This window comes from Musa acuminata, chromosome BXJ3-6, assembly GCF_036884655.1.
Source record: "Musa acuminata AAA Group cultivar baxijiao chromosome BXJ3-6, Cavendish_Baxijiao_AAA, whole genome shotgun sequence".
Taxonomy (NCBI): domain Eukaryota; kingdom Viridiplantae; phylum Streptophyta; class Magnoliopsida; order Zingiberales; family Musaceae; genus Musa; species Musa acuminata.
Genome location: NC_088354.1, coordinates 34,827,394 through 34,839,410, shown reverse-complemented (window position 1 = coordinate 34,839,410; position 12,017 = coordinate 34,827,394). Strand labels below are relative to the sequence as shown.

The 12,017-nt window shown below is 39.1% G+C and overlaps 2 protein-coding genes across 3 annotated transcripts; both read right to left on the bottom strand.

Moving 5' to 3' along the window:
* Positions 1 to 9: 9 nt before the first annotated feature.
* LOC103989252 (uncharacterized) lies at positions 10 to 8,165 on the bottom strand. 2 transcript variants are annotated; one of them, XR_672026.3, is made up of 8 exons: positions 7,767 to 8,164; positions 6,725 to 6,911; positions 6,347 to 6,597; positions 4,302 to 4,416; positions 1,948 to 2,040; positions 1,736 to 1,879; positions 258 to 425; positions 10 to 164 (listed from the first exon to the last, which is right to left on the bottom strand). XR_672026.3 is itself a non-coding variant. In XM_009408055.3 (7 exons), the coding sequence occupies exons 1-7, from the start codon at positions 8,147 to 8,149 to the stop codon at positions 309 to 311; spliced, it is 1,290 nt and encodes a 429-aa protein (XP_009406330.2). In that variant the 5' UTR covers positions 8,150 to 8,165; the 3' UTR covers positions 10 to 308. The 2 variants fall into 2 exon arrangements, 1 of the variants encoding a protein (XP_009406330.2); XM_009408055.3 differs by having other exon boundaries at positions 10 to 425; positions 7,767 to 8,165.
* Positions 8,166 to 10,196: 2,031 nt separating this feature from the next.
* LOC135640219 (cytochrome P450 94B3-like) lies at positions 10,197 to 11,778 on the bottom strand. The gene has a single exon (XM_065154457.1). The coding sequence runs from the start codon at positions 11,734 to 11,736 to the stop codon at positions 10,237 to 10,239; it is 1,500 nt and encodes a 499-aa protein (XP_065010529.1). The 5' UTR covers positions 11,737 to 11,778; the 3' UTR covers positions 10,197 to 10,236.
* Between the last annotated feature and the right edge of the window lie 239 nt (positions 11,779 to 12,017).

Here is a 12,017-nt window from a genome sequence, read left to right as displayed (position 1 = left end):
AGTATCACGTAAGTTAGCATCAGGGAAAGATTCAGAAGATTTCAATCATACATCAGCTATATTTTTTGACAAAATACATATGAATAACAAGAAAGTCGGCATTGTCTTGCCTGCATCCCTACCATCTGTACAAAACTTCCATGGCAAACGACCAAATACCAGCACTGCTCAAATAAGATTAGTTTAGGGATGGGAGAAATTCCGGGCCAGTAATCTAAACTTGGTACAATTGGTATACAAGAAAAAAGTAGACCTACCAATTCTCTTCGAAAGAAAACCTGATAATAGAGAACACGTGTGTTGAGCTCTCAACCATCCATGTCAACATCTTTAATTGTGTTGTCATGGACATGACTTGGCTGAACCGATGCAGCAAGATCCTCGATTCGAAGAGGAGAATGCCGAGCAGCATACTGGAAGAAAACCTGAATTTTGCATTGCATATGAGATATAAGAATTCATGACCGATAGCACATAATACTTCTTTGAACTTGCTAACAAAATGGTTATTCCCACCACCGCAGTTCTGCCACAGGGCAATTTAGATAGAGGGAAAACTCGGTTCGGGGAAACGCATAAGCCCGATATGGGTAAAGAAATTTTTTGAAAATAGAACATTTCAAAAAAAGATGAATAATCAGAAGAAACAAAAATTTTCATGTGAATAAAATGTGGAAGAATTAAAAACCACGAACAAGGAAAAAGTGCCAATACACCCGCAAGACATAAGAATGCTAATCTGTAATCACTATTGTTCTAAGCAAATATACCATGAAGTTCATAAGCTGTCGAGGTACTAACTGAATCTGAACTTTCATGTTCTGCAGAATAATTCTAGCCAGATTTAGATGAAAGATGAACAATAGTTCTGAGAATATCAGATTGTTTCAAGCATTGCTAAAGATCTATTGATCCTTAAGTTAGCTTAATAGTTGTGAGATTATCAGATTATTTGCACAAGGACCAAGGAAATAGCATTTATGATTAGAAAAGCTGGATGCCATAAGTTAGCATAATAAATTTGAACATGTAATGTGAATGTAAATAAATTAACAGGAAATATATCTTGGACTGTATAATTTGACTGCATTATAGGTGCAGCACCGCATATGCAATGAGGTAATTGTTTGTGCCTTTGTTTCTGAAGTGTGATGCTCCAACTAGTCCTACATCCAAAGTGGAAGAGAAACTATGATGGCATACAAGACTAGTTGGGTTTACCACTAGTAATATGGGTTGTTTTGTCTACATAGTTAAGAACCCATTACTATGTCTAGGAAACTAGACTAGTGGATATATCGGGCTCGGTTGTGATGAACTGTGAACCTCCTAAGTGGTTTAGGTTTTTAAGGTCACAGCGACGGAGCACACTTCAATTAGAAGGAGATATTTTGGATGAGATGCACACCTAAAGTGTTTTCAATTCAGGATGAACCAACATCATCCAAGAATATATGGATGCGAAGTGTAAAGCCGATGTATGTAGATGTAAACATGGGAGATGACAGTTATGTGGTGTAGAGAATATACTTTTTCAATCAAGTGATAAAGACTGAATTTCTTATCCCTTTTAATTATTCTAGACAGCAATATCAGCAGCACTTTAAAAATTAATGGTGTTATGCAGCAGGTTGGAGCTTCAAGAGGTGTATTTGAAAATTCAATATATTTCCGAATCTAGGATGAGCATGTTAACTGGCAACTATGATGAAATTAAATTAATTTTCTTCCTGACCTTCGAGTAGCTATCTGCAAAAGCCCGTGCACGATTAGCTTTGCTTACAAATTGTAAACCACCTAACTCCAGCTTGCCATCAACAAGACTCACACTTTCATCTCTGATGGCAAATCGGAGGAGGTTTCCTGCCCGCAGACCTGACTGCACAATGAATGACTCAAACTTAAGTGTCCCATCAGCTGAAAAAGCAACTTGCACGTATGTATTACCTTCTGAATAAAATCCGCCTCTACACAACCAAATACAACAGGAGGATCATCAGAGGTTGTTAATCTACCATCATCTTGGATCTCCAAGACAACCTGATATACAAAAAATGAGGATAAACAAATGAAGGGACAATTATCATCTGACATCTATGATTTTTTTGCTAATCTATATAATTAAATAACATCACTAACATATAAATACAATTCCATGAATGGATGTATTACAATCCACCTTTACTCGATTCATATGAGAAAGAACAAGTGGAAGACAATGTGACAATGGCTGTGTGTAGCAGATAAGAAAGGATTGCACTAACCCATTCAGCTAAGAATTTCTCATGTGTAGCAAGTGTTGGTGTTCTAATGGAAATATGTCAGGCATACGCACCAACAGACAAAGGTTTTGAAATTCAAACACCGATTGGATAGAGGCATGAACAAACTGGTATATATCAGTCCAACCAAGAACCAGTAATGGACCATATACTCAGAATTGATAGATATTTAATTTATTATTATTATTTTTCTATGATACTGGGTGAATAAATCGCCACGTATATCGGTACCATACGGATTTGACAAGGTGTCAAAACTGACACAGGACCAAGATTTTAAACTTTGCCATATATATCTATTTCAACATCAAAATTGACCATGTCCAAAAACATGAAATGAGAATGAATTATTACTTATATTTATTAAAGGACAAGGACCACTGGTTTAGAGTCCTACATAGTTGTCACTGAAAACATGGTAGATGGACAATGAAATTGCTTCAACAAACTTTGTCATTGGGTGGCAGTCCACAAAAGAAAGATTGAAACCTACTGGCTTCCTAGAGTAAGCAAATGCCTACAACAAGAAAAAAAATGATATTCCATCTACAAACTGCAACTCGATAAGAAAATGTTGTTCGTACAAGCTGGTGACTTTGAATATATGTTGTGAAAATACAGTGGAAGCATAGAAATCAAACCTATATATTAACAGTCAACAAGGGCCTAGTTCTACTAAAAAATCGCCACTATAAATCCTTAGTCCCCCACTAATTTCCTTAAAAGCAAACCATAAATCTGATTTTTCTGAATAGTTAAAAATGGAAGATTGTTTTGTACCAGCAAGTGCCACATAAAAACTAGGGTTATAACATATAAGCAAATCATCAATTACAACACCACTTTCAAAGTTTTCAATAGACTCAGAATTATGAAAAAGGTTTTAGATTAGATGATTAGAGTAGAGAAGGCTGTGGAGAGTTCCAAGTGATAATCATGTGCCCCTAATATAATGAAAATTTTATAAGATGATTGTAAGGTCAATCACCCTTTAGAGATTAGAATGTACATATATAAAAAGTTAAGAGTAGCCAACATAAGCATGTTGAGTGGATATGCATGGCTCCTAAGAAAGGGAGCAAGAAGTTTTTTCACTAGCGGACAATTAGGAACATCTCTAGCCTCTGATAAAGGAATAAATGAGAAACCAAATTCAAATAGTACCAACATGATTAAAGGAAACCTCTAGATGTCCTAGATTGATAAGGTGAGTTGATAAAGATTAGTGATGCAAGGAGTGTAGAGAGAGAGCTAAGAGAAAATCCTTAAAACTGATAAAAAAAAAAGATTTGTCAGCTCTTAATTTAACTACTGAAACTGTCCTATATGGAGCTCAATAATGGGGAAAAAAAGAAACATAGCGAACCTAAACAGCTGAGACATTACAAATTATTATTGTTTTATGCCACAAACCCTGGGAGGCATTTCAATACTACAGAGACTCAATTTGTGCCATAACAAACATCTATAAAACCTACTCTATATCCAATTATATCAACTTGACATAATTGGAAGATGCCCAAAATCTCTGAAAGGAATAATTGTGCAGATTGAACTAAAAATTCACATGGTAAGAATATAAAGATGTTTTGCCTAGAACAGGTATTTTTATCCAAAAGAAATTGCTTCTTATATTAAAAGCCCAAAAAACGAAAAGAAAACTATTTTTATATAGTTCATGCGAGGCCTTTAACCATGTAAGAATAGCAAAAGTACCAAACGTTTAAGAAACAACATTACTTGAATAACATGGTTGACTATATTGTCAGGGCAAATCTTCATCCATAAAACCTATTACCATCCCTGAATACCTTAAATGGGCAGGTAGCTAATTTATTACTAGCTAGTTTACCTTGTCGAATTAAAAAGTGGCACTTGTAACATGATCATGTAGAAAAATAACTTAACCTTCTTTCTCACATGCAATCATAGTAAGTTAGGGAACTTTTCTTCAGTAAATAAGTGTCAAGACCTTAAAGTTATGTCATAATAACTGTCAACAGATGCAACACTTACTACCTGTTGCTGAGTTGGCACCAATCCTTTGCTGTCTGTATCAAGGAAGTACTCACTACAGTAGTTGTCCTTCCACACTAGCGCCAAAGGTGTATTCCCAGTTTGATAATGTGCATGTCTGAGAAAGAGAGGAAAGAGAGGGGTAAACATGAAAAGTGGAAGACAGATTGTGGTAGATGTATGACTGATAAACAGATGATGCTAATCATGAACTTTATATCTGCAACTCAATGTAAAAATTTATAATCATAAGCAAGGATTGAAATTTCGTACCGTACCGAAGTTTCGAGCTTTGCTCGGTACGATATGGTATAGTACGAGCATACCAAGCAGTATGCACGATATGCTTCAAAAATATTAAAATTAATTTTAATATTAAATAATATTATATATATATATATATAATGACATAAATATAAAATAGCTAACGATGGTGCGCTTAAAACAATATTAAAGATATTATATTTAAATGATATTAAATATATAAAAATATATATAACTTAGCAGCGCCCGAACCCTAGGCGAATAGCTGTGGTGTTGAGGGATGGCAGTGGACGCCGCAGTGAAAGAGCGGAAGAAGAAGAATCTTCTTTGGTGTCAAGGGAACGATGGCAGCGGGCACCAAAGAGCTGCGGCATCGAGGGAGCGATGGCAACGGGTGCCACAGCGAAGAAGAAGACGACGAAGAAGAAAAAGGAGAAGGAGGAGGAGGAGTCGGGTACTATTTCTCGAAGCTTCTCCCTCTTCTTCGAATGCCTCTTTTTCCTCGCCTCGCCGTCGCCGGGCTAATACCGACTAGTAGCAGGCGGTCCGCGTGTCAGTCAGTTGGCGGACCGATATGTACTGCCCAGTACTATTCAGTATTGCAAACCTTGACCATAAGACAGTTCTACTTGATGATTCTTTTCATTTCATACATATCTAAATCACTGATGATTAAGGGAGAAAAATTTGAAGGAATGTTTGTAGGTTTTTTTGTCCACCTATATTAATATGATATGTAGGTTGAAAAGATGCTCTAAAGAGAAATATATGAAAATGATAAACCAGTCAACAATTCCTCTCAAAGGAGGATAGACATTTCTCATATCCATCTGGTACAATTATCAAGTAAAATATGCCCAAGTCCAAGGGCTTCGGTAACTATATAAATTAACTATTCAGTAGGCTTCACTTAAGTCTCTTATCTAGCATTTCCTTCATAAAATTTCTATCAATCTCATTATGTTTCATTCTAACATGTTGCTGATTTATGAGCAATGTTGATTGCATCTCATGGCTAAGGACATAACAAGAGAGCTGGTCACGTTGGGGTTCAGAAGCCAGGACATGAAAAGGGAGGTATTGGTACAATCAACCGAGTTACAAGGGAAAGCAGTGTGGTAAAAAACTGAAGTTTGTTGGGATCATGGTATGATCAAAACAGTACACAATCAGTGGTTGTATGCAATTGGTGAATGATGTTGATGGGGTTGTGACTTACAAATTACAGGGCCATGATCAATGTGAAAGAGTCTAATCAGGAATTCTCTCTCTTGATTTCCACTTCTTACTCGAGTGTTAAGATTTGCTTTCAAGCCATGATGATCAGGAGAAAAGTTTAAAGGAACAGATAAAGGTCAAAAGACAAACCTCCTTCTAAAAAGATTTCCATGTACTTGTTGCCAGTTCTTTTTACAGAAAGGACCCTCTAAAAGAGGAATACATGAAGAAGATGCACCAGTCAACATGATTAATGAAAGTGCTTGACAATCTGAATGCAAGAACAACATGAAAGGTAAAAGAATACATAACAAACTAATAAAAAATCTATAAGCTAAAACTACTTAAAAAGTTTGACATATATTGCATGGGTATTTGGTGATACCACCTTTATCCATATACCTTAAAAAGAAATTAATTTCTAGGCAGATGAGGCTGGTGACATAAATATGAAAAATTAAGAGGATCTCTCAGTACAATGTAGCTGGTTGCATTTATCTATTATGAAACTGTTGATAATGAATGAAGTAGACATCTAAAATAATTAATAGAGAATAGAAACTTACTTGTTGTAGAACAATAACCCATCTTTCACATAAGGCACAACACTAGAATATGCTGCATGCAGACCTGCCTGGTCACAATCGTAGATAGGAACAACACTAAACGTGTATCTGTGGTATGTTGATGGAGGATTGCAAGCTCCAGATTCTGCAAGCTTAGAATTCAGCCAAAAGAATCTGAATTCTGCAGTACAATCATACAACGAGTACCCTCTCCAACAGACCATATCAATCACATAGTATGTCTGATTAGGCTGCAAAATATAACCTAAAATGTAAATAACAGTTCAAGAAAAATTAAAAATACTCTCTTAGTAGTAACAATTATGTCAAAAACTAATGTGTCAAGTTATGCTTGCCAATCTATACATGTAGACTAACCTCATGAAAAATGCAATCCAGGATACAATACGAACTTGCAGGGCCTGACATGTCTCTTGTCCTGGAGCCATTAGGTAACGAAGAAGGAAAGTGATGTAGCACAGATCCATTCCGGAGCCTACTAATGGTGGTACCATTAGAGGAAACGACAAAGCACCGGTTACCAGCAGGTCTTGCAAAGACATACCTATAAGATTCCTTTTTTAGGTTCTAAATTAAACGGTAAAGAACCTCATATACACAAGATGAATAAACTACTTAATGCTCTCTGGACAAAGTAACTTGTACATCCCAACTCATTTATGAAAATGCTTGTAGAGCACAATATACAAAATTTGATAATGAGACCTAAAGTAAGTTTCAAAAGAAGCACAATGAATCAGCTAAAATTAGTTGATAACTAAAGTGCATCAATCTGCAACACAGTAGCAAACAAGCAGGTAACTTTTTGCTAATAGTGTGATATAGCTAAGGAAACCACATACTATTTAAAGAATATTTTTCATTTAAGTTGGTTAGCTCCAAGTTGCTTGGCTTCTAAAAGGTTATTATTTGAAGACTTCCATCCGTCTACAGACAGATACGTAAGCAGGATTGTTATGAACTACCATGCACTCAGTTGAACCCTTTCATCTGATGCATTAAGTTATCAATCTTTATCAATCGTTTTTTTTTTTTTTCTTTTTTTGTTGTTTTTTGAAGGTCGGACTCCGGCTGGCTAAAGGAAGGTATTCTGACAAGAAACCGGTAAGAAAAATCCAGAAAAAATACCTATTGGAAACTGTAGAATTATTATACAAATACTAAACCCTAATTAAATGAAACGGAACCGAGGGTGATAAATCCTATGAAAAGCTGCATCTTTTTCTCAACTCTTACGAATTATTGAATCAAAAGAAGGGAGAAACTTAGTAGAACAATAACAACCCAATAAAAAATGTACCGTATTTAATCAAGATAACAGCGGTCATTGACGCACAATCAAGAACCACAACTACTTCTCACTGCCACTAAGACAAAAAGAAGAGGAATCAGCATTCACCAGTCTCGGTCAAGGTGAGGAGGGATGTCGATCATCCACTCTGGAAGCATGAGCTGGTGCGCGAACCACCGGCGAGCCTCTCGGCCCCTGAGTTTGGAGGCCTGCGCCACGTTCAAATCCCTCACCGGCGCCTCGGACTCAGTCAAATCCGCCTCGGTCTGCGCCCAATCCACCTCCGGCGCCTGCTCCGGTTCGATGGCGTCGTCGGGAAGGGCAGGCTCCGGAGAGGAGTGGAGGGCGAGGACAGAGGATGCGAGGCGGCGGGCACGGTTCTGAGAATCCGATCGCTGCTGGGCCTGGCGGACGAGAGCCAACTCCCGTCGCCGCTGCTGGTCCGAGACGGTCGAGCGCTTGATCGGGCGGCGGCCATCCTGTGGCGTCATCTCTCTCTCTTTCTCTCTCTCTGTGTCACAACCATATATACGGTTCTAATTACCGGGCCGGGCCGGGCCGGCCCAATAGACCCCTGTTTGGCCTGCATAGTTGATTGAGACAGCACTGAAATGGAAGCTATTAATATTTGAATATATTATATGATTTTAGAATTAAAAAAAAAAAGAAATATGCAAAAATTAAATGTGAAAGGATATATATATATATAATAATATGATTATTTGTAATTAATATTATATTGTTTAAGTAAAATAGATAATTAAGTATCAAAAATATCATTAACATTTTTTTCTTTAGAAAGGATAAATGATAAAGATAAAATTGAAGCTAAGGAACAGACTTTTACTAGTAAAACTAGTTGAATATTACTCACATTATTCGAATTATAACAAAACTTTAAGTTATTAGCATATCTTCCTCCATATAATAATGCCTTTCTATCTCAGTGATAAGCCTTTCACTGTAAGAAAGGGCCAACTTATTACAAGATAAATGTAGGAGAGAGGAAGTGACAGATCCTATCTTTCTCTCTGCAATCAAACCCTGAGAAACCTCAGTAGATGTACATATATTTCGATGTGTAAACAGCATGAGAGGAGAGTTCAGTTAATATCTGAAAGAGAAGTTGAATGAGGTAAAACAATATGAATTGTGATATATCTTCCAGCATACAAAAGACATGACTAAAAATCTCTTAGTAACATTATGTTTCTCTAATATTTTATAGAAATCATACCTTATAATATTCCTTTTTTATTTTATGTTTTTTAATTAATTATAACATCACAGATCACATATTATGCCATTGATTGTTTTTTAAATCATTTCACTATCCGAACAATCTTATTAAAACTGACATAATCCATAACAAAGTAGACCACGATATAAATTTCCAACATCGTCTCTATTATATGTGGTTAGATGTTTCGACCTACGACTTAAGCGATGAGATCTATGAGAATAATTAAAACTCTAACCTAATTTTATATGAGTTAGATGAAATAAAAACCTAAGCTCGGTCGTCATAAGAAAGAAATAAAGCTTCCATATAGAAAGAAAAAAGATTCAATTATTATGATTTTTTGGTATGCTAATCTAGATATCATGCACTCTGAATTGATCGGTGTAGATCTTTAGCATTTCTTCTTCTACTCAATTTTTCTATATGGCTTCTTGAAACCCATCTGAGTGTTTAGTTCTCATATGATATTAATATCATCTAGTTAATCTAGGAAAGGTGTATTATAATCTTATTATTTTATAATAGAAGATTGATCTCATTTATCCATGATTTTTTTCTTCATAGGTTTTTCACAAAAAATTTGTCTTGTCATTTACTTAGCATTTTGTTACTAATTTGATTGATCTACATTGTTAGATTGTTTATAATATATTTGATATATCTTATTTTATTCATATAAAAAAGGAAAAGTTAATATTGTTTTAAGACTTTGTATCCAATATGTTGTTTTCCATGTTAGTTATGGATCAATTGTGACAGACTATTCAATTATCCATCAACATGGAGCAAATTGCCAAAGGATACTGCCATCCAACATATGCTTCAATTGGATACAATCACACACTTGAATCTCTAGTGGTGATTGCTCTCTCTCTCTCTCTCTCTCTCTCTCTCTCTGTGTGTGTGTGTGTGATAATTATGTTGGGGTTTGGCTCCCATGCATTTAGCTCAGTGACAAAAGCTGAAGGGAATAGGTTTTCTACACTCAATTTATTTCCTGTGCTTGAACCCAATACAATTGCCATCCTAAATGGAGATGAACAGATCTCTGTGTTTGATTGCTTCCTACACTCTACTAATCCATTCTCTGATCAATACTTATTTTGTCACATAGAATATCAATACAATACTACTAATTTACTATCAATAAAAATATAAACAAGGTTGAGTAATAACAAGACAAACAAAGTTGGATCAATACATCTGTGATCCCACTGAATCTGATCCTTTCTTTTGGAGGTAAAGACCATCTTACTGTGAAGAAACCCTACATATCATCCCATGCATTCATTACCTTACGAATATTTTGCAGAAATTAGGTACTTAATTTTGCATTTAGAGAGAGCAGATAGACTCCATCTCTCCCCTCTTCTCGACCACCATGTGTAGCCCACCAGCCATGTGGGCGGTCAGCAGCGGCACCAGTGCCGGCCTCTGCTTCGCGCTCTCCTCCCTCCTCAACTCGAACTGTCTGAGCACCGACGCCGCGACGTACTTCATCTGAACAAAGGCCATCTCCTTCCCCAAGCAGACCCTTGGCCCGGCTTGGAACACCGGGAACTTGAACGGCGACTGTCGCACCAACTCCCCGCTCTCCGACAACCACCTCCTGTAGTCGAACTCCATGCAGTTCTTCCCCCATAGCTTCTCTGACCTCCCCATGCCGTAGGGGAAGTACGTCACTCGATCGCCTTTCTTGATCCGAGTCCCGTCGGGCAGCGTGTCGTTGTAGGCTGCGTGCTTGGAGTCCCACAGCACCGGCGGGTACAGCCTCATGCACTCGCAGAGGCACGCTTCCAACACCTTCATATCCTTCAGTGCGTGGTAGTCTAATCGCCCTTTGGCTTGCTTCGCTTCTTTGGCGACCTCCGTTTCGGCCTCGGGATGGCACGAGAGGAGCCAGAAGAACCATGTCAGAGCGGCGGAGGTCGTGTCTTTCCCGGCCATCACGAAGCTGATGACCATGTCGCGGATCACCTCGTCCTTGTGGCCTCCGACGATGAGCCTCGACAAGAGGTCGTTGTGCTGCGTGCCCTTCTTGATCTCCGTCTTCCTCGTTCTAATTATCTCCATGACGGATGCATGGATTAGCTTCACCGCGGCACGAAGCTGGCCTTCGGAGCCGAGGCCGAGCGCGCGCTTGGCCTTCCACACCGCGAAGACCGGTGCAGCCCCTCGCTTAGCGCTGATGGCCGAGGCGACCTCGAAAGCATCAGCGAGTGGGGACTCGGGCAACGAGGCGTCGAGGAAGCCGGGGTCCGTCCCGAGCGAGACCTTGCAAATGGTATCGAAGGCGAAGCGGCGGAGCAGCTCTTGCATATCGACCACGCCGCGGTGGGCGCACGCCGACGACAGGATCGGTAGCAGCCTCTCTCCGGTCTCGAACTCGAGAGCATTGACGACGAAGTCGCACAGGGACCTGGTGCTGAACTCGTGGCTAGCGAGTTTGCGCTGAGTGTGCCAGAGCTCGCCGTCGGCGCTGAAGATGCCGCAACCGAGGAGGTCGCCGAGGATCTCGGTGAAGGGCCGGCCCTTGGGATAGTTAGGGAAGTTGATCTTGAGTACATGTTCGACGTTCTCGGGGTTGGCAGTCACGATGGTCCGACGAGCCCCGAGGCGGCGCATGACGATCGTCTGCGTCGGCGAGGCCTCGAGGAGCTCGGTGTACCAGTCCAAGAGCCTGTGCCGGTTCTTATAGAACCGAATCAGACACCCGATGACGGGGTGCGTTTTGGGGCCATACGAAGAAGAAACAGCAGCAGAAGAGGAGAGAAGCCTCAATACCAGCAAGAATAAGAAGACGAAGGAAAACAGGAATGGGATGGCAATGGCCATTGAGTGTGGTAACGAAGGCTTTTGTTCTATAGAAGAGAGAGATTTGAGGTCAGGTGTCGGTTGAGAGACAACGGGAAGAGAAAGGATTCTGTTGCCTTATATAGGGAGAGGAGAGGGTACGCTTCATGTCGCAACTAAAGCCGGAATGTAAGCCACGATCGGAGAAACGATATCGGCAATGGTCAAGCGCACGCACCACAAGAGGAGCATATGTGGACCACTCGGAGTACATGTCGTGATTTAAGTCATGAATGTGATTCAAGCAGCAATTGGCTTTTGCG